Source organism: Naegleria gruberi, assembly GCF_000004985.1.
Source record: "Naegleria gruberi genomic scaffold NAEGRscaffold_62, whole genome shotgun sequence".
NCBI classification, from domain to species: domain Eukaryota; phylum Heterolobosea; class Eutetramitea; order Acrasida; family Naegleriidae; genus Naegleria; species Naegleria gruberi.
In genome coordinates, this window is record NW_003163265.1 from 143,454 (window position 1) to 165,332 (window position 21,879).

The window sequence follows — 21,879 nt, forward strand, 5'->3', positions numbered from 1 at the left end:
TGAAAGGAAATATTGTGCAACAAGACAAAAATAGGTTTGTAAACTTTTGTGTTGGGAAACAAAAAATTAACGACTTGTTTGATTGGTTGGGCTTGTTTGTGGCAGACACAAATCAAAAAAAAATATGAGTGTGTTAGACCTGCTTGGTGATGAAATCAACAATGCAGACGGAGAGGAGGTAAGTACCTCTGTCTCCAATATTATAGGGGAGCAAGGCAGTACAAACATCGTTTCCACAACTTCATCTTTGGCCACATCATCTACTCCACAACAATCATCTTCTGGTAATAGTACCACCATCCAACGACCTCCCTCCACCACTGCTAGCACCACTAAACCTTGGGGAAGATTAGTACTGGTAAGCACCGGATGTTCTGATATTCCAAAAGAATTCTTCCTCTCCGAAGATGTTATTAATATTGGCAGAATGCAAACCAACAATGTGAGAATTTTTTCGAAACAACAATCCAAATTTGTTTCAAGAAACCATGCCCAAATTAAAAAAATCAATGCTTTCACTTTTGAAATCGAAGATAAAGGGAGCATGAACGGTACACTGGTGAACGGCAAAAAGATTCAAACCTCCAAATTAAAGTAAGTACTACTTTTAATTCTCAATAATAACTATGCGCAGACATGGAGACTTGATTATTATTACTGGAGGACCAACAGCCAATGTCAATGATTACATTACAGTTAATGACAAGAGGAGAGAAATGTTTCAAAACGAACAAGATTGGAAATATGAACTCACTACCCAACTCAAACAAGCCTTTATCTATAGATTTGAACTTTTAGATCAGAATGCTATAATGAAAAGTTTAAGCTCTGTTATCTCAGAGCCTGTTTCAAAACAAGAAGAAAAATCTGTAGAGAATATTAGTCGAGATATTTCTATAACACAAACACAAAAACCACTTCCAGATAATAAGAGAAAGATTGACGACACTGATTTAGCAACTAGTGAAACTGGAAAGAAATTTAAAGCACTTTCTGATTCTTGCACAAGCGAACTCACTTGTTGTATTTGTTATAATCTTTTCGTGGAACCAACAGTTCTTGAATGTGGTCATAATTTTTGTAAACGTTGCTTGTATGAATGGCTAGCAAAGAATCACTCTTGTCCACTATGTAGAAAGAAGCTATCAAAGGGGTCATACCCTAACAGATCTATAGAAACTATTCTAAATTCTTACGTTCAACATGTTTCCTGTACTGACGAACAAAAGCTAAGAGAAGACAGAATTAAACTCATTCAACAGAAATTCGATGAAGATTTAGCTAAATTACACGGAATGATTGAGAATGCCAAGGCTAAAAAGATTAAATTTTTAAATATTAAGGACAGATGGAAACTAGAAGAAAAGAGAACCTTCAAGAATGGTGTAAAACAGTACTTTGGAAAATGCAGAGAAGATTTTTGTAATTTAGTTGGTATGACTGAAAATTTTGTCAATAATTGCACCAACGAGGAATTAATAATTGCATGTGATAATTTGGAAATACCTGTTGCTTACATGATTGTTGGACAAGAAATTAAAACAATGAGGCGAGTTGTTGACTTTGATCAGACTAGACAAAGATTGTTGAACTTTTGGAATGCTGCAGATAATTTATTTTTCATTTAATTACTTTTTTTCCTTTTTCTTTTTTGCTTTCTTTTTAGGTTTGTTTTTTTGTATGTGTGCTTTTAGGTTGGAGACCATTTGAGTGGTTAGAATCTTGTAAGCTGCCTTATCAACACGTTCGTACAATCTTATCCTAATTAAATTTTCCTTGGTTTTGGCTAGCTCTGCAAACATTAGCACCGCATTAGAGTCAACTACAATGTAATTTAAATCAATATTTTGTAAAGCATTAAATGTGTTTTGAGTGATCGATTCACAAAACTTGGCAACAATGTCAGTCCTTAGAGGTGTTCCTTCTCCACACCCTGATAAATTAAGTTGTTGAAGTTTTTGAGATGATAACAATGCAGTTGCAATTGCTTCAAATCCCCTTTCTCCAAATGTATTTCCTTGTAATTCAAGATTTTGAAGAGAGGGAGATTTGCTGATTGCCTCTGATGCAAGTGCTACAGCTCCTTCATCCTGAATTCCACAATAATTTAGAGATAATTTAGACAGTGAAGGGCTCCAAGCTATTCCGACTGCTAAAAGACAAGCTCCTTCATCTCCAATTTCATTATGATCCAAAATTAACGTTGTAAGAGTTTCATTGTTTTGTAAAGCACGTGATAGAGCACTACAACCCTTGGAACTAACTCGATTGTCAATTAATTCCAATTCTTTAAGTTTTGGATGAGGTTGTAACCACTTTTTGAAATGATAAGCATTGCCATTTTCCAACATACCTTTCCGATTAATTGTACAGTTTTATCATTCATATTGTTTCTCCAAAACGACATTTTTTCATATCCTGGCATATTTACATCTAAATTTTCCAATAATATTTGTATTGCTTCTGTAGAACATTCTTCCGTAATAAGGAATGGAATGTTTAATGTTGGAGGACCTTCCTCCGATTTTGATAGACGATTTAGTTTTTGAACAATAGAAGGGAGGGGCACAAGACTTTTATCTTGGCAGGCCTTTTCGTAGGATTTCAAAAACTTTTTAATTGCTTTTCTATTATTTTCAATTTCATCTCCTTCCTTTGCTGATGATGATTTTTTGGCACTTGAGCTAGGTTTTGGAGGCATTAAGGGCAGTTTTTTTTCGGTTGAAAATTTGTATTTTACTGATTACTTTTCCATTAATTTACGGTAACATTATTAGACCGCTTATTCCAATAACAAAAGAAATACAAACAAGGGTAAGCACGAATCAGAGGATGGGCGAAGTTGTCAATGAAAAAGTCTCGTATTTACATTATTTCATAACAGTTTCGATTTACTTTTGAAAAATAAAAAAAAATGGAACAGCTCTTAACGGCTAGGTGGGCTCAACAATCTAACTCTCCCCTAGAGTCAGCACCATCATCACCGTTAAAAACAAGATTGAGCGTTTCCAAAACAACTCTATCAACAACAATTAAAAATTTTGATGCTGTCGCTAGGATTAATCAAGAAAAAACTAGCAGCCTTAATGGATTGAATTACTTGTATGATACCGATGATAGTGAATCTGATTCGGGATCTTCATCAGACTCTGAACAAAGTGAAGCTACAGAAAAACGGTATCCATTCACTAATGCTGTCGAAGAATACAAAAAGAAAACAATCCTTTTAGGCTCATCAAGAAAAAGCAATATTTCATCTCCTCAAAATCTGCCCTCATCTCACAGAGTCGCTTCTCCAAGAAATGATACTGGCTATCAAAGTGTAAAAACAACGAAGAAAATACTTGGAAAAAATCATATCGATGAGTTAAAATCTCAAGTAGTTGATGACACATGTTTTATTGCTAATATAATCAAGGGAAGCCCAACATCAAAGAAGGAAAACTCATCAAAGACTCCAACGATTCTAAAAAAGGAGAATGAATCAAAAAATGTTACTCCAAGTGTTAAAGAAGGTAAGTGAAACATTAAACTTATTTTAACTTTGCATTTCACAAGATGGGCTAAAATCTATTTTGGACGAACATAAATTAGACATTGAAGAATTGGAGTTTTTAGAGGTTACTTCTTCTGAAGATGATGAAATTGAGATAACAAAAGAAAAAGTTGAAATAATTTCAGGAGAAGATTCTATCAGAATTGAAAAAGAATCTGCTCGTGAATATTTTGAACGACTGTTACAGGATGCCAAAAAGAAAGAGCCAAAGGAAGTTAGAGATTACGAGAGAATGGCAGACTATGCCCTGGAAAAGTCATTGGAATCTTTGAAAAAAACTATTGACGATGTTGATATCACAAAAACTGAGACCTTCCAACATGTTTCACAGAGAAGAAGAATGTACGACTCTCTCAAGAGAGGACTAGGTGCTAGAGATTTCATGGTGGGAGTAGCAGGATCAAGCGAAGCAGCTGATGAGTTGCTCTCTAAAATTGGGTTATCACCAATCGCACCCAAGACACCTTCCTCTCCTCATCCACCTAATTCTCCAAGTAGTACTCCTCAAACATCGTCACCAGTAAAGGATAAAAAATCTAAAAGAACTAAGGAAGAGGAAGATAAAGTTCTTGACAGATTATCAAAACCGAGAAGCCATCATTTGTACAGAAAAAATGATGAAAATAATAAGAGTATTACTCATTCAGTGGCCACATTAAGCGAAAAGTTTTTGGATAGGATGAAAAATTATGAAGAAATGAAGAAATTGAAACTTGAAGAGTTACGATCTCAAATGAATCAAAAAAGAAATCAAGATATTAGCTTTTCTCCTAGGATTAACAATAATTCGAAATCAATACATAGAAATATTAACTCTCTTCTCTCATGGCACAAAGAAAAGAGCATGAAACATGAAAAGTTGCTCTTGAAGAAACAAGAAACCGATTCAATAATTGATTGTACTTTTTCTCCTGAAATTAGTGAGCGATCTCAACGATTGGCAAAAAGAAAACCAAACATTCCTTTATCATTGCGCGATTAAAATGTATATTAATTTCCAATAAATCAATTATTTACAATTAATCATCTTGCTCATCTTCTTCATTAATGGAAACTCTCCTATTTGATTTGGGTTTTACAACAGAAAAGTCAGAAAAATCTGATCTACCTTCAAGCTCCAGATTCTGCTCATTACAAATATGAAGCATGCAAATAAAGCAAAAAGGAATAGAAGCTTCAGAAAAATCTGGTTTTCTTTCTCCTTCTTTTGGTTTTGTTGTATTAACAGTCGAGACAACGGAAGAGAAGTCAAGTTTCTTATCATCAGATGACCTTATTTCTTTCCATAAATGTTCTTTGAGAGCTCTGACGTCAACCTGTTTGGCTTTGGATTCGTACTTGATATTTAATTTTGAGACCTTCTTTGGAGCTTCTATTAGCTTTTCACCTCCAACTGTATTTGCTGTAGAATTGAGATTTTGAGTAGCTACTTGAATTTCTTTTTCATCCAAAAGTGAGGCTGAATCATTGAGTTTGATAGTATCATATTGGAAAGTGTCTTGTTGTGTTTGATATGTTAAATTTGGATCTTGCATTATGATCTCTGTTGTCGGCTCAATAGTAGGCTCAATATTGGGTTGAGTGAGATCATCTGTAATCATATCAAATCCACCCAAATCCATATCAAACCCACCAATTTCTGTCATTGGTTGATCGTTCTCATCATCACTTTCATCATAAAGCTGACTTGAATGAATTACCTTCATTCCTCCTTCAGTGGTTTTCTGCCTTTTGCTCGTATCTATCACTACAGGTTGTTTAGATTTTTCAAAATTAAATCTTTGAGATCCTAATTCATTAATAGAAACAGCTTTCAACGATCTGTTTGTGAATATTGGTGGGAGTTTGAAAGGTTTCAGTAGGGTCGCCAGATCGTAGTGAAAATCTTCTGGTAAAAGTGTAGTCTTTTGAGCATTAATGGATTTTTCTGCCATTTGGTTCTTTTCTGGTTTACTACTAATTTTAAAATCTGTTGCAAAATCAATCTTGTCACAATCTGTTAAAAAGTCAAATTTGAAAGCTTCTTTTTGAGTTCTCTTTTTTGTAGTCTTTTTGTTGGTATGAGTTGTGGATTTTACTGTTGGTTTCCAATGGTCAATACCCGACCAATGTCTAATTTTTGTAACATCAAAGTATGCATAATCATCGTCAACAGTTAAAGATTCTGGATCCTTTTGCAACATATCAAGGAATGAGAGTTGTTTGTCATTTTCAGATTCTTTTTGTTTTTCTTCTATTGTAACAATTTCTTCACCTGAATCTGAAGTTTGGGTTTCAATAGGCTCAGGATTGGCAAAATCAGTATCAAAAAGACCTCCCTCATCGTCATCATCATCTTCATGATCAACATTTTCAAAGTGGTCAGGAGCAAGTCCTCCAACTTCGTGTACTGCATTAATTAAGGCTGCTCCTTCACAGCCGATGGATATTTTGTGAGGAATTTCTTGTGTCATATTGAGACCAGCAATTTCATCAGGTACCATTGATTGAATATCATCAATACCTGTTTCCAATCCCCCAAGCTCAATATCGAAATGTTGGTTTGGATTGATTTCTAGCTGTTGGAGTTGATCGGATTCCCCAACGAGAGATGTTTTCTCCTCAGATTGAAGAGGTGGAGGTTGTTCATGATTGACTTCTTCCTCATCCTCCATCATTGATGAGTTATTAAAAGATTTAATGGTGCTCTTATCTAGCGTAATATTATTTGCATGTTCTTCCACTTCTTCTTCTACCTGGAATGGAATTGGTTGCACAGATTGTTGTGGAATATTCTCAATAATTTTAGAATATTTGTAGTCCCAACTCTTTGAATCTATAATCACCTCACAACCTAACCCTAAACCCAAATTATTCAATAATAATGAGTGAGCACTCCCAACATCAAAATTATTTGAAGAACCAGTAGAGTTATGGTATAGTGGCTCGATCATATAGTTGAGATCTAATTTTTTAACAGTAATATTGTTCACGTTTGTTTCTAATGTATTGACTCCATATCTTACACGTTTTTTCTTTGTTTTTTCCTCTGACTTATCAGAATCCTTTCCTTCTTGGTTATTTTCTGTTTCGTCTGCTTTTCCTTTCTCCTGTGTTCGGGCAAAGCTGCCCAATACTTTATACGTCTCAGAGTGAATAGAATCCACACGAGTAGAGTAAATTTTAACGCCTGCATCCAAAGTGCAACTAGCTGTTTGAAATGTACCACCACCCAAGTTAGATCCTAATACTTCACCAATATAGTCAAGCAAGTTCAACTCCCAAGCATTTTTTGTAGTAATCTTATTCTCTGTTGAGAGTTTAATACAATTCATAAATAATTCTTCCAATTCTGAAGGAGAAACATGTCTGGAAGTTGTTGATGGTCTGTGTACTCCACTTTTCCGACTTGTTGCTCCTGCTAAAAATTTAGAAGATGCAGGAACAACACTTTTACGCTTCCTCCTATTATTCATCTTTTCTTCATCGTCATTGTTAATATCTAAATTAGCAGTTGGAGCAAATAATGTAGATTTTCTTCTGGACGATTGATTTTGTCGTACAGGAGCAGGACTTTCAATAGTGATCGATCCTGTTGAATTTCGTTTACTAGATTTTGGTGATAACGTTTCCTCTTCTTCATCTTCCTCATCTAAAAGATTATTGTCCTCTTCACTGCTATCTTGTCTTGGCATTCTTTTTTAATAAACTTTTTCAAACAAAAAATGGCGGGAAAACAAATATGCTTGTTCACAACTTTAATTTATTATTACTATGTGTTCTTTGAAATAATATTTGCTATCAGAGAAATATAAGATTTAGTTCAGTATTATTTGGAATAATTTATGAAGATTTTTAGATAGAATTACTGTTTTATTTAATAATGTTATTATTATTAGATTAATAATTATCATAATAAATTTTGAAATTGAAATTTAAAAAAATAAAATCCAACATCAATACTCTTCCTCTATTAAATGTCTGAAGAAACAATTCACGACTCACCAGCCATCTGTACTGATGAAGACGGAAACAAGGAACTTTTAACAACAACACCACCATTGAACGTTATTTTCCTTGGACACGTTGATGCTGGTAAATCAACACTTTCAGGTCGTATTTTGTTGGATACCGGAATGATTGATGATAGAGTTATCGAAAAATTCAAGATGGAAGCCAAAGAAAATAACAGAGAATCTTGGTATATCGCTTATATTATGGATTGTAGTGAAGATGAAAAAGCTAAAGGTAAAACAATTGAAGTAGGTCGTGCTCACTTTGAAACACAAAAGAAGCGTTACACAATTTTGGATGCTCCTGGTCACAAGGCCTATGTCCCAAACATGATTTCTGCTACTACCCAAGCTGATGTTGGTATTCTTGTTATTTCTGCAAGAAAGGGTGAATTCGAAGCTGGTCTTGAAAAAGGAGGTCAAACTATGGAACATACTGTTTTATCAAAGACTTTGGGTGTTGATCAATTGATTGTTGTTGTAAACAAGATTGACGATCCTTCTGTTGCTAAAGATAAGGTCAGATATGATGAAATTGTCACAAAAGTTAGTGCAACTTTGAAGGGTGTTGGTTGGAATTTAAAGACTCAAGTTCAATTTATTCCAATTGATGCATTGACTGGGCAAAATATTTCATCAAGAAATTTGAATGTTCCATGGTATTCTGGTCCATCTTTGATTGAAGCTTTGGATGATATTAAACTCACAGCTGTGCATGATGTCAATGCTCCTTTGCGTTTACCTATTATTGATAGATATAGAGATAAGGGTTGTACAGTAGTTTTGGGAAAAGTATTGAGTGGACAAATCAAAATTGGACAAAAGGTTGTTGTCATGCCTAATAAGTGTGTTTGTGAAGTTATTGCTTTAAAGAGTCACGAAATTAATATTCACGGTGGTGTTGTTTCTGCAGGTGAAAATGTTGAATTATATTTGAAGGGTGATGATGATAATATTGCTTCCGGACACACTGTTTGTGATCCTGAACACTTATTGGAACCAGTTCAAGAATTTATTGGATCTTTCCACATTTTGGATAGCTCTGAACATGTCGATATTATTTCATCTGGTTTTAGTACAAATATGCACATTCACACAGCCATGGAAACTATTACCCTTACAAAATTGATAAGCAAGATGGATAAAAAGACAGGCAAACCACTCGCACAAGTTCCAAAGTTTGTTCAAAACAAGGATACTGCTGAAGGAGTTTTCAGATTAGAAAAACCAATCTGTATTGAAAAGTTTGAATCTTTGAATGCTATGGGTAGATTTGTTTTACGTTCCGATAGAACTATTGCTGTTGGTAGAGTGAAGAAGGTAAAACCATTGAAGTAAATTTGGTCAAACCATTAAACTTTTTGTAAATTGAGCTGTTGATAGGTTTAAATCTTATTAATTCCATATAGCTTCAACATTCACATAGCTCATGAAAAAACTTTTACTTTCGAATGAATTATTCTTAACCAATCTACGCATGCTTGTTATGAGAATCTGAGCTATGTTTTTTATTGTGGATCTACAATAGTTAGAATTTGGAAACCCCAAATGACAAAATCTCATTAGTCCAATCACTCAAAACGTGTACAGAACATAAAGAAATAAAAGTAATGAACAATACAAAGATCATTAGGTACTTTTTGTGATAAAGTCTGGAGAACACATTCCCATTGTATTCTTGAATTAAACTCATATTTTCCTCTTCGGAAACTCCATTGATTCTTCTTGATTTTCTTCTCTTAATTCTATCAGATTGAGAGGAACGAATTCCATCCCCTTGTTGAAGATCTGATACCAACTCATTAATTTGTGCAATTCAGAAAAAAAAACTTACCTTCCATTTGTTTTTCAAATGATGAAAAGTTTTGGTTATCTGGTAATAATTTCATATTCATAAACTGAATATCTTTTGGTGAGAGACGATAGAGTGACCACTTAAGCAAAATTCTTTTGAGAAAGGCCATCGAAAAACAAAGAACAAACATAACCACACAAAATAATTGATAAATAATTCCTTCCCAAAAATAAGAAGTATAGGCAAAGTCAACTGTAATATAGAAATGTTTTGCAACAAACAAAGCCACAATACCACCAACAAGAGTTACCATAAAGTCCAAACTTCTCATAATCATTGGAGTTCTTGTTGAATAAAAATGATAAATCAATCCAATAGCAAGAGATGTGATCATTTGTCCCACACTTGATTCACCTGCAAGAATGGCAGTACTATTTTTGTAAATTGTTGTTTGAATTAATTATTTCAATAACTCACCATGGTAACAATAAGAGAGCAGGAAGTCCTACAAATACTGAATATCTTTCCAAAACATGCAAAATTAAGACAGTTCCCATTAAAACTTCTTCTGAAGGCATACACCAACCAAGAGAATTTCCAAGAACAAATGTTGTTCCAGTTGTTACATTCATTGGATTGAATGGCTCTTCCATAATATATTGTGTAGAAATGTCACTTTCATGTCTTAAACTACCTGAGCCTACAAATCTACAAGAGCAAGGACATGGCTGTCTAATTGCCAATAAAAGTACCATGTTGAAAGATTGAACAATTGCAAGTCTGAAAAATAGGGAAAGAATTTGAAGAACATAATAAGCAAAGCTAGAGGCCAGCTCTTCTGTATAATGCTCCTCATCATAAACACTCAATACAAATGGGAGAATAAAACATAAAGCGAATAATAAAGGATTAACAAATTTGAACATATCAAACCATTGAAGAACATATTGAGAAAGTCTATAGAGAGCTTGTTTGGTATTTGATGGAATATAGGTTGAAGTTGGATCACTGCATTATTCAACGCATTTACAATAACATTTTCAAATTTAAAACCTACAAATGACAACCATTCATGAACCATAAAAATCCTGTTGTTGGATCTCCATTTGTTGGAAATTGACTATCTTGCAAACTTGGATTTGTAGCACATTGAAGTGTTAAAAACGTATTATTTGTATTATCTGTTTGTCCCATCAGAGAATTAAATCCATCTAAAATTGAAAATGCTTGTTGATTTTTCATTCCGATAATATTTGATCTTCCAAAGGTTGTTGATGAAAATAATAACACCAACAAAATGGTGCAATAAATGAATACAATTTGCTTCATTTTTTTAAAGATTTTTTCAACAACTATTTCATAAACTCCGTGCTTTCATCACACAATTTAATAAATTAATAATTTTATAATAAATTAATTTATTTAAAGGAAATAATAACAATTATAAATGATAAATAAAATCAGAGAGAGGATTAATTAATGTAGATTCTTCATAAAATGAAATGGAATTTGCTCGAAGTTTTGGGTTGATTGTAAAAAGGGAAAAGCATTTGGAAAGATTATATTCCAGTTCCTTATTGGTTTTTACAATATCACTCTTTCCAATACCTATAGAAAAGTTAAAACCATGACATTTCTTACTTGTAATTCTTTTTAAAAATTGTTCTAAATTATCAAATATTACTCTGTCATTAAACGTAATACCACTATTATTTGATCTATCGTTAGAGGTTATTGGAACAGAAAGTATTCCCAAATCATATCTATTGGTTATTTTTAATATATCTACATGGAGTGAATATGGTGATGAATTTAGTATTAGTTTTTCTAATTCATAGAGAAGGTGGTGAGATATGGAAAATCTAGTCTTGTCCTTTTCAATAAATGATGAAATAATATTTAGATCTGAAAGTAGTATATTTTGCAAAATGTATTGTGCAAATATATCCAAATTGATAATATCTTGATTTTCTTCATAAGGATTAGAATTCATAAGAAAATTGGAATTATTATTTAAATATTCACAACAATCGATAACTTGTTTTACACCGAGTAGGTAGGAAGGATTTCTTTTCAAATTTTGGTCATCCAATCTGATAAATCCCTGTCTTTGATGTAAATCTAGAATTTTTTCATTTTCTGAACTCCATACGGGAAGAATGCTTGAACGATTCATTCCCATTATTGACAATGTTACAATATTCGCAATATTATTTTCAGAGCCATTATTATCATTTGAAAAATTCCAAGATGATTGATTCTTTGCGTGAATATATGAAACATGAGCTTTCTTTACAATATTATACAAATCTTCAGTTTCCATAAATGAAAAATCAACAATAAATACATATTTTTCTACAGACGACAATCTAGTCTTATATGAAGCTGCCAATAAATCTTCTAATTGTAATGTCAATGAGTGAGCTGGCTGAGGTTTTTTTTGGAAGGATATCGAGGAAGGAGAAGTAGCATTTCTAGGAGATGAATCTGTTGTTCTACTTCTTGGTGATGTAGAAGAAGAAGTTGAAACTCCAGATGGAAGGGGAACAAGATTTATACTAGTATTCTGTTGGGAATTTACGGTGGTAGAATTTCCAAGAATGTGCCGCTTGAAAGAGAGTCTCCTTGGTTTTGTATCAACAGTTTGTTGTTGTTGATCAGTTGATACTGTAGGTTCCGAATTGTTTGTTTGTTTAATTTCAAAACTAGCATCATACTTGGTGGATGTATTTTCTTCCGAAATGATTGTGGTGTTGGTAGGGTTGATTACAAATCCTCCTGATGGTGGTTGACCAATATGAGGATTGTCTAAGTGTTTGGAAGATTTTCTCTTGAAGAGCGATTTCATTTTTTTTTAATTAATAAAAGGTGAGATTTAAGAGAAACTTTACAAGGATCAAACAAAGATATTAGAAGGTTTTGATTGAGAAAAGAAATTTAATAATTAACAACCTAAACATGTGGTGATAAACTAATAGCATTCCAACCATATGGACTCTTTACAGGGCTATCTTCCAAACTTCCAGAGCCAACAGACATTCCCAAAATGCTACTATTATTTCTTCCACAGCTTCCTCCTGATTCTCTCCTTTTCTTAATATTAATAGCTTTTGGAGGAGATCTTCCTCGTTGACCAATCATCATACCTGGATGAGAACCTTCATAGTATTCATCATCATCCAATTCAAATTGTTCCTCATCCCCACTATCCAGGCTGCTATCATCATTATATTCTTCCTGTTCGTCTTCTGAGAGATCGAAAATTCCATTATCATCATCCATCATTTCATCCTCGTCATAAGATTCTGGTCTTTTTTTCATCATGGCATGTAGTGGAGATTTTGATTGAGGAGAGTGTAGAGATTCAAAGAGAAAATTGTTTGCCTCCGAATTTCTGTGGTTATTGGTTTTTGACATATTCCTCAATCTGTCCCATTCGTCCATCATACCAGAATTACCAGCAGATCCACAATAGAAATCTTGTCTTTGTGAATTGGAAGAAAATTGTGAGTTAGTTCCAAAATCACTCGAATCATACCCAGTTGTTGGATTGATATTTGGATATTCCCATTTTTGATAGATTGGCAAAATATATTTTTCAGATTTTCTTAACAAATATGGATCGAATGGGAAAAAGTTATTCTCAAGATAATTCACACCTCCATATCCACCACGAAGAGGAACAACAATGTTTTGGTTTTCCTCCAGAACATGATGGAAATCAAAGAGGTAGAAACGAGAAAAGGCATTAACAACTTCTTCAGCAACATCAGAAGCTACAATCTGTTGAAATGCACAATAGGTTTTGTTTGGAAATAATTTTCGTGTTGGGTAGGGAGAATGACATGTTGGAACCATTTGATTAACCAATCATTAACCAATTGGTACAGTCATTTGCAATACCGCAATTGGTTTATTCGAAGCAAGACACATCAAATCATTATGGTCGTAATGTTTGAATGTGATCGTGTAATAATAATATGTTTGACAAGAATTATTCACAAATAAAAGCAATACCACCAATGGCGTTCGGTTGTTCATTGCATTCGTGAAAATTAATGTCAATTAAAAATTGATACAATAAATTTGAATTGTAACAATGTTAAATCCATTCCATTTAAAATTATTTTGAATTTAAGATAAAGTAAATCTTGGTTGGATAGATTGTCATACTTACCTTAAGAGGATTAAATTTAGAATAAATAATACGTTTGATAGGACTTTGGGAGAAAAATTGTCTACCTTCTGCCATTAGTTGTTTGACATCCTTTCTAATAGGTGAGGTTTCACCTCCTTCCCCATCTTCTGGTTTGAGCAATTGTTGTATTTTGAAACATAACACATAGAAAACTCCTTGGCAAATAGAATAAAACAAACTATGAGTTTCTACATCTAAGTATTGTAAACTTTGCTCAAAAGTTATAATATACTTTTCTGACCAGGCTAATAATTGACCCAAAGTTCTTAAAACAATGGTATTAGTAACATATTTTGCTCTTGATAAAAGACCGGATAAATAAGCAGCACAACATTTTCTAACCTCAACATGAAGTTGACTGTTGAATATATTTCCAAGTAAAAAACTGATAAATCTTTCCATATAATTAACGTGAAAACTGCAAACGTAAAACATTAAAAATTGAATAGAGTGAAGTTGATATTGGTTAAGTACAAAGCTTCTGAATAAAACCATCATGGAGTGGAATATGGAATCAAGAAATTCATTTTTTCCCTTAATTTCGCTATTGCCACTTTCTAGATACTTGTTATTTTGTCTTGGTGGATGTAAATGTACAGGAGAAGAAGGTGGAGCATTGGCACGTTCATTGATATATTCAAATAGAATGGTAACAATGGAATCAAGTTTTTCAGCACAGTAAATACGCATCTCTTCAGCATTGGATTCATCAAATTCAAAATCAAATACAGCGTTTTCTAGATGTTTAACATCTGATGCTTCATTATTCATATTTCCAATATGCTTATTGGTTTGTGATGAGAAGGTATCATTTTGTGAATTCATTGCAACAAGTTGGGCATCCATTTCAATTAGACTTTGTACAACCGAGGAGAAACAGAAGCTAGTAAGTGAGGGAATATATCTATCCAAACTTAAAGCATTATCAACAAATGCTCTATGAATTGAAAGTGAGTGTGAGGCATGAGGATAAACCTGTCTAATTCTATCTTTAAGTTGAGTAATGAACAAGTGTTGGTTGGTAGCTTTTTTTTGTATTTTGTAGAGGAGATTATGTACATTTTGTTTTCTTGTTCTTTCGAGCGTTTCTATGAGTTCTGCTGTTAATTTTAATCCACCATTATTTTCTTCAATTCTCTTCAGCTCGAAATCTGGTATCGGAAGGAAATGTTCAACAAGGCAGGAAATTATCATTTCGTGAATACTTGTAGCAGTAGTATTGTTATTTGTTGTTGTTATGAGAGTACTATTAGTAGACGAAGATGTGGTATAAAGAGCCAAACACAATGTATCGAAACTAATTTGTAAATCCTTGTTATTAGAACACATTACTTTTGTGCTAGTGGAGAGGATGGCATGAATTAAATCTTTACAATTTGAATATTGACTATTATTGAGGGATCTTGAATGTACAATTTCGTTGGTTATCCTTGAGAGTGCTTTGAAAGTGAGTACAAGTTGGAGAGGACTGAGTTGATGGAATTTTTGTACGACACTCACATATTTTCGTGGATCATTATTTTCAAATAACTCTCGTAGCGCTGTTGAAAAAGCTTGTTTAATTACATTAATTTGTTGTTCTTGTTGGAGTTGTTGTGGATTTTGTTGCATCATTTTTAAAGGGAAGGAGTGAGAGGTTATTTTGGCAATTTTTTTATTTCGTTAAATTGTTTGATGATGGCTTGTTTAGATTCAATGCCACAATTTAACTTGTGCATAATAAAAAACAATTCATTTCTTTTAAAAATTTGAAAACTTTGGAATTGCACATGCCTTGCTACAAAATGTTTTTCGAATATGATTTCAATTTTAAATGAAGGACATATGATGTCGATACTTGAACCGCAATAATTCGCACAAAAGTCCACCATAAAAGCCTGGTTCAAGTTGATCCAGTTGAGCTCTTCAAAAAAAAGCCAGTACTTCATTCTATCCACAAACTTTGGTTTTTCTCATCAACTATGGCCGAAACACAAGAAATACCACTAGAAATGATGAGTTATTGTCAATGTACATGCTGATCAGCATGGTCAACAAGAGGGATTTCACTTTAGAGAGGTTCCAAAAGTATTATTGGAATGGAAAAATTTGAGCTATGAAGTAAAAGTTAAAAAGTCACTTCCACCCTCTAAAACTACAACATCCAAAGAAAGAATAACCTTTCATTTAAAAAATTTATTTAAAAAAGTCCCAAAAACTATTCTTCATTCAATGAGTGGATTTGTAAAGCCAGGTGAGGTATTAGCAATTATGGGACCATCTGGAGCTGTAAGTTTTTTTGGAAGGTTGACATTTTAATGACATTTGTTCGTTAAGGGAAAAACCTCACTCCTCAACATTCTCTCTCAAAGAGTTAAAGCTTCTGGAGGTGAAATTTTAGCCAATGGACAACATGTTGGAAAGGCATTCAAAAGCATTAGTGCATTCGTTCAACAGGATGATGTACTTTTAGGTAATTTAACTGTAAGTGTCTAATTTTAATTATTGGAAAACAATAATGAAATAAGGTGAGAGAAACTTTGAGATATACAGCAATGCTTCGTTTAGGCAACGTTTCAATGAAGGAGAGAATGAAAAGAGTTGACAGTTTAATCCAAGAACTTGGTCTTTCTCGAGTTGCTGATACTCTGGTAGGTAGTCCAGGTTTGGTAAAGGGAATTTCTGGAGGTGAAAGAAAACGTCTGTGTATTGCTATTGAACTTCTTACACAACCATCCGTATTATTTTTGGATGAGGTGAGAATAATTTAATAATTTCATTGAACGAGACATTAACAAAACCAGCCAACAACAGGCCTCGATGCAAAAACAAGTTTAAGTGTGATTAATACCATTAACAAACTAGCCCAGAATGGTAGAACAGTCGTATTGACTATTCATCAACCTAGATCAGATATTTTCCAATCATTTGATAGATTGCTCCTATTAGCAAGAGGAAAAATTGCTTATTTTGGTAATGCTAAAAGTGTCATACCATACTTTTTAAAGCTTGGATATGATTGTCCAGAAGCATTCAACCCAGCTGACTTTTTTATGGATCTTGTAACAGAAAATCCTGCTCTAGTAGAAGAGGGAAAAACAACAAAAGTAGAACAAAATCAAAGAATTGAAACAATACTTTCAAACTATTCTGAAAACTTTGAAGAGTTGGCCTCTGCAAAAAGAGATGGGGTCAATATGGAACACTTGACAAGAAAAAACAAGTATACATCGGGTTGGTTTTCTCAATTTTTTGTGGTTTTGATGAGATCTTTTCTCAATACCATAAGAAATAAGGCTGTTACAATGGCTAGATTATTTCAGCAGGTTTCAACTGCTTTCTTACTTGGCTTAATTTATTTGAGGCTGAAAAATGATCAGACTGGTGTTCAAGATAGGCTTGGTGTATTATTCTTTTCTGTTTCCAATATGTTTTTTGGAAGTTTATCGAGCTCCCTAAATGTATTACTTGGAGACAAGCCTGTGTTTAATAGAGAGAGAGGTGCTAAACTGTATAGAGTTAGTAGTTGGTATGTTGCAAAGGTTATTGCAGACATCCCAAGTGTACTGTTTTTCCCTCTTCTTTTTGGTTGCATCTTATATTTTTGGATAGGGCTTAATGGAAGTATTGATAGATTCTTAATGTTTCTATTGATTCAAGCGATTTTAGGCTTGACCGGGCAAGGTCTCGGTATTGCTATAGCGAGCATTTCACCAAACGCTTCTGTGGCATTTTCAATTATGCCAGTAATCAGTACCATTTTAATGTTATTTGGAGGGTTCTACTTGAATTTAGACAATGTACCAGTGTACTTTGTTTGGATTTACTGGTAAGTTATCGAAATAGAACACATTTCATCCTTATCTATTCTAATTATTATTAACAAACAGGACTAGTATCTTTCATTTTGCATTTGAGGCATTTTGTATTAATGAATTTACGTCCTCAACATTTGAATGCACTTCCTCAAGCTATTGTCCATTTCCAAATGGCGCAGCCGTGTTAGAAAATTTGGCAATGGATTCTTCAATGTCATCAACTTGGATTAACATTGGTTTATCATGTGCCCTTATTCTTGTTTATCATATTTTTGCTTATTTATGTTTGAGATTTTTCTCTAAACCGAGAGGTGGCTAATTTTTACAATAATTTTAATTTATAGTTTACAAATATTTAATAAATAAGTGGATTCAATTACATATAAAAGTGAGAAAAATCCTCATCGTCATCATCTAAATCTCTTGGAACTCGGTGATGGTCTGGATTTGGTTGACCACCTCCTCTACCTTGACCTCCAAAAGGTGCATTAGGATAGATTGGATCAAATCTAGCACCTGGAATAAAGCCTGGGTTAGGTCTTCTATTATTATTTGAACCTGGAAAGAATAATGGATTGTTTGGACCAACCTGGCTGCCTCCACCAAATGGAAAACCAGATCCCCTTCCTCCAAAAGGTTGTGGTAAATGACCCAAACCAGGATACAAATCTTCATCACCAATACGATAAGGTCTACCACCAATAGGTGGTTGAATATATCCTCCTCTTCTTGGAGGGCCAATTCGTAGTGGATCAAAATCGTCATCATCTTCATCATACATACTTCTACTTGGTGGAATGTATTGTCTTGGTTGACGATCTTCTAATAGAGATGAGGAAACGTTAGTCGTAGTTGCATTATTGGATGATTGTGTGGATGACATGCTAATTGTTTCAAATCCCTCTTTTGGAACCAGTTTGTTTTGAATTTGAGTTTTAAATTGATATTCCAAGTCTTGTAAATTCTTAAAAACAGAAATAAAATCAATATTATCGTTACTTTGGTTGATAACTTCATTAAACTTTTCTCTGTCAATAAACTCAAAAAGATTATTAAACTCCAACTGATAGACTTGTTCTTCTTCTTGTTGTTTGGCATATTGTGACATGTTCAAGTTTGAATTCTCATTGATATCAATATTTGGGAAAAGTAAAATGGTTGAAAATACTAATAATTTAGTTTGTCCCATCATTAATACTTTTAGAGTAAAATTAAATGTTCTTTGTGTGTGTTTGTACTTGAGAGAGAACATTTCCACGTTTGAATCAAAGTTGTTCGGAGGAAGAATTTGTCCCTCTGGTAATTCTACACATTGATCAGTTTCATTCAATCCAACACATCTAAATCCATGTTTTAACATTAAAAAGTGTAATACTAATACAAGCCAAGTTTGAGGTTTTGTTTTTTTTAATTTGTTTTGTAATTCTATATTATTAGTTAGTTGTGGATCGGTTAAATATTCTAAAATATTTGATCGGATCAAAGAACTAGATGATGAAGAATTGTCTTCTCCGCTGCTGCTGGCGTGGTTATCTGATGATGAAGACATTTTTTATTGTTTATTATTAGATTGATTTTTGTTCATTCCAGAAACTGATGGATGCGTTATTTTAAAATTTAAAAAAAAAATCCCTTCTGTTTATTCAGGTTGAACAATAAAAAACTCTCTCCGAATTGACTCGAATGGACAAACAATAACATTGTAACAATTCCAAATTATATCACATTCAACACATATGAAAATTTTTAATATTCATCATGGCACGGTTACCAAACACTCCGATCATTGTTGATGAATTTAAATACATTCCCGGATGTTTCATTTATCTATTAACCCATCTTCATACGGATCACACTGGTGGTCTTACTCCAAGTTGGAATAATGGAATAATATTTTGTAGTGAAATAACCAAAAGATTACTCTTGAAAAAGTTTCAATTACAAGAACCAGAGAGAATAATTGCTTTAGAGGAGGGACCAACCTATTACATTCCTCTTGTACCACCCAGTCCAATGCAGGATCACACAGACACGAATTTAAATATTCATCATGATGTTAATATTTGGAGGGATCCATCCTATTGGGTCAAGTTTAACAATAATCCTTCTTCCTCTCAAAACAATAGCAGTAACTTGTCACAATCAATGTCAGTTGGTATGAATCAAGCCTTGACTGTTTATGATAAGGATACATCTTATATGCAAGTCAATATCATTGATGCTAATCACTGTCCAGGAAGTATTATGTTTTTATTGGAAGGCTATTTTGGAAATGTTTTATTTACAGGAGATTTCAGATATGATGCAAGAATTCTGCAAGCTCCTTGCTTTAGAGACAAGAAAATTGACCACCTCTACCTTGATGACACATTTCTGGATAAAATGTATGATTTTCCAACGAGACAAGAGGCTGGTAAACAAGTAATAAGTGTTATCAAGTCACTACCAGATACAACTCATATTCTGATTGCGGTTGACCATTTGGGTAAAGAGGAGTTAATGTTGGCTTTAGCAACTACTTTTCAAACTTTAATAGTTGTGCCCGAAGAAAGATATGAACTATTAGAATGTATGAATGATATTATCCCAATAGATTTATTTACCTGTGATCCTAAACAAGGTAGAATTTTTGTAAAATCAAAGAAGGAAGTCAATATGCGGTCAATAATTGAGCACAAAAGAATTTTTGGAGCAACTACTGTTGGTATTATTCCATCTGGATGGTCTTCTGCCCAACTCAAAGATCCAACCTCACAATTAATTTATAGAGTACCCTACTCACTCCATTCATCCTATTCGGAAATAATAGAATTTGTATCCACATTGAAGCCAAAAAATGTGTACAGTACTTCAAAAGATGAAAATTTAGAATTGAGAGATCAAGTTGGAAAATATTGTGATTATAATACACCCCTAAAACCTGTAATTGTTCCACGTTCTGTACTCTCACACATGGAAAGGTCATCCAATATGATTGATCATAAGAAAATTACAAGTGTTTCAAATATTTCCCCATCATCATCAATAACTAAAGTGTACAGAAAAAGAAAATCATACCCTCCTTCCCATAAGAAGTTTCTAAAAATTATTCCCCAAAATACACAAACCCAAAATACCAGTATTATTGACCTAACAGACACTGTGAATACATCCCAAATCAATTTAGAAGATACCCAAGATTTACTCTCCCATATGTACAATAGATCAGAAACAAGCTTTTCATTGCCATCCACCCCAAATAAGAAGAAGGAGTCCCAAAGAATTGTGGGATCATTAGAAGTTTTAGATGTTTTGGACAATTTTGTAAATATTTCTCCTATACCTAGTCCAAAAATTATTAAGCATTCCCCTCACAGAAAACAACTTGCCTCTAAACATTCAATAGAGCAAGTGTTGGTGGACAATAATGGAATACCAATTCTGGTACCAAAAGATACAAACTTGGAATCTGATGAAATATATAACTTATCACTTTCTCCCCACAGTGGGGATGAAAATGCTTTTGATGAAAGTGAGATTTTGAATAATATTGATTTAGAACAATCACCAGAGGAAAGTATTATTATTAAAACTGCTAACAATCAGCAGTTGCCATCAAAGAAAAGAAAGCATGTTGAAACAAGACAAATTTTAGAATTAAGCGATGATGACGAAATAGTACTCAAACCAGCAACCAACAAGACAACATCTCATTATGAATCCAATACAAAAAAGTTGAAACTTGCGACAAATCTTTCACAGATAGAATTCTCACTAGAGGCTAATCCTGTTGTTGCTCAAGACGAAATTGACAAGAACGAGCCCTATCCACAAGGTTACTCACAAATTTCTTGGGATGATTCAGATGAAGATGTAAAATTAATACCACACCAGAAAAACAAAACAAGCCAAACACTCCATAAAACTACAAAACCAACCAAACAATCCAGTTCCCTCAGTTTGACAGACATTTTCTTTCCTAAAGCGACAAGGCATTAATAAAATCTTTACTTATTAAAATATGGAAAATGGTTTATAAATCTTCATTTAGATATGGATTCACAACGCTCTTTTTTTCATTCTTTTTAAAGGTCTCTGTTTGTTTAAATCTCCAATAGACTCCCATCAACTGTTCGGTTGTTTCTACTTTGAGAATTGTGATAAGGTCTTCCAGTTCTTGTGCAGTTATAGCCTCATCTTGCTCCTTTCTAATGTGAAACATTCTCATCGTTTTCCTGCTGATAGAGAGAGGAAAAGGACTGTACTTTTTAAGGAATCTTTTGTAAATCTTCCTCACATGTTGGGATCTCTCAAACATACTGTGATGGAAATTACCTTCAAAGGAATAAATGTCAATCAATTGACGATATAAATATACTAGTGGAAGGGTAAATTCTTTCATTGCATAAAATTCAAACAATGGACCCAATACCGGATCATTTACAACATCTAATAATTCACTGTCAGAAGTATTTTGTGTTTCAGATCCTCTAGTGCAACAAAATGTGTGTTTTCTAGCTGTCATACAAGCTACAAATCCTCCATAAACCAAGAGAATTAAT

The 21,879-nt window shown here is 33.4% G+C and overlaps 9 protein-coding genes across 9 annotated transcripts; 5 read left to right on the forward strand and 4 right to left on the reverse strand.

Annotated features, from left to right (window-relative positions):
* Positions 1-50: 50 nt before the first annotated feature.
* NAEGRDRAFT_81561 (uncharacterized protein) lies at positions 51-1,628 on the forward strand (the record flags this gene model as incomplete). The annotated part of the gene is made up of 2 exons (XM_002671267.1): positions 51-594; positions 635-1,628. Exons 1-2 carry the CDS (start codon positions 125-127, stop codon positions 1,626-1,628), a joined length of 1,464 nt encoding a protein of 487 aa, XP_002671313.1. The 5' UTR covers positions 51-124.
* Positions 1,629-2,914: 1,286 nt separating this feature from the next.
* NAEGRDRAFT_73629 (uncharacterized protein) lies at positions 2,915-4,538 on the forward strand (the record flags this gene model as incomplete). Its single annotated transcript, XM_002671268.1, has 2 exons — positions 2,915-3,515; positions 3,559-4,538. 2 exons carry the CDS (start codon positions 2,915-2,917, stop codon positions 4,536-4,538), a joined length of 1,581 nt encoding a protein of 526 aa, XP_002671314.1.
* A 37-nt stretch (positions 4,539-4,575) lies between these two features.
* On the reverse strand, positions 4,576-7,230 carry NAEGRDRAFT_52951 (uncharacterized protein; the record flags this gene model as incomplete). Its single annotated transcript, XM_002671318.1, has 1 exon — positions 4,576-7,230. The coding sequence occupies one exon, from the start codon at positions 7,228-7,230 to the stop codon at positions 4,576-4,578; it is 2,655 nt and encodes an 884-aa protein (XP_002671364.1).
* Positions 7,231-7,483: 253 nt separating this feature from the next.
* NAEGRDRAFT_59471 (uncharacterized protein) lies at positions 7,484-8,913 on the forward strand. The gene has a single exon (XM_002671269.1). It carries the CDS (start codon positions 7,513-7,515, stop codon positions 8,884-8,886), a length of 1,374 nt encoding a protein of 457 aa, XP_002671315.1. The 5' UTR covers positions 7,484-7,512; the 3' UTR covers positions 8,887-8,913.
* Positions 8,914-9,034: 121 nt separating this feature from the next.
* Positions 9,035-10,585, reverse strand: NAEGRDRAFT_81563 (uncharacterized protein; the record flags this gene model as incomplete). Its single annotated transcript, XM_002671319.1, has 4 exons — positions 9,035-9,336; positions 9,383-9,774; positions 9,821-10,351; positions 10,401-10,585. 4 exons carry the CDS (start codon positions 10,583-10,585, stop codon positions 9,077-9,079), a joined length of 1,368 nt encoding a protein of 455 aa, XP_002671365.1. The 3' UTR covers positions 9,035-9,076.
* Positions 10,586-12,295: 1,710 nt separating this feature from the next.
* NAEGRDRAFT_52953 (uncharacterized protein) lies at positions 12,296-15,155 on the reverse strand (the record flags this gene model as incomplete). Its single annotated transcript, XM_002671320.1, has 2 exons — positions 12,296-13,126; positions 13,521-15,155. The coding sequence occupies 2 exons, from the start codon at positions 15,153-15,155 to the stop codon at positions 12,296-12,298; spliced, it is 2,466 nt and encodes an 821-aa protein (XP_002671366.1).
* A 597-nt stretch (positions 15,156-15,752) lies between these two features.
* On the forward strand, positions 15,753-17,353 carry NAEGRDRAFT_73634 (uncharacterized protein; the record flags this gene model as incomplete). The annotated part of the gene is made up of 4 exons (XM_002671270.1): positions 15,753-15,809; positions 15,858-16,004; positions 16,049-16,171; positions 16,325-17,353. 4 exons carry the CDS (start codon positions 15,753-15,755, stop codon positions 17,351-17,353), a joined length of 1,356 nt encoding a protein of 451 aa, XP_002671316.1.
* Positions 17,354-17,663: 310 nt separating this feature from the next.
* On the reverse strand, positions 17,664-18,891 carry NAEGRDRAFT_81564 (uncharacterized protein). The gene has a single exon (XM_002671321.1). The coding sequence runs from the start codon at positions 18,885-18,887 to the stop codon at positions 17,715-17,717; it is 1,173 nt and encodes a 390-aa protein (XP_002671367.1). The 5' UTR covers positions 18,888-18,891; the 3' UTR covers positions 17,664-17,714.
* Positions 18,892-19,096: 205 nt separating this feature from the next.
* Positions 19,097-21,316, forward strand: FM162 (uncharacterized protein; the record flags this gene model as incomplete). Its single annotated transcript, XM_002671271.1, has 1 exon — positions 19,097-21,316. One exon carries the CDS (start codon positions 19,097-19,099, stop codon positions 21,314-21,316), a length of 2,220 nt encoding a protein of 739 aa, XP_002671317.1.
* Positions 21,317-21,879: the final 563 nt, after the last annotated feature.

Excerpts from the sequence above, each read along its gene's own strand:
- NAEGRDRAFT_81564 (XM_002671321.1), bottom strand. The coding sequence starts at position 18,887 with ATGTCTTCATCATCAGATAACCACGCCAGCAGCAGCGGAGAAGACAAT.
- NAEGRDRAFT_59471 (XM_002671269.1), top strand. The coding sequence starts at position 7,513 with ATGTCTGAAGAAACAATTCACGACTCACCAGCCATCTGTACTGATGAA.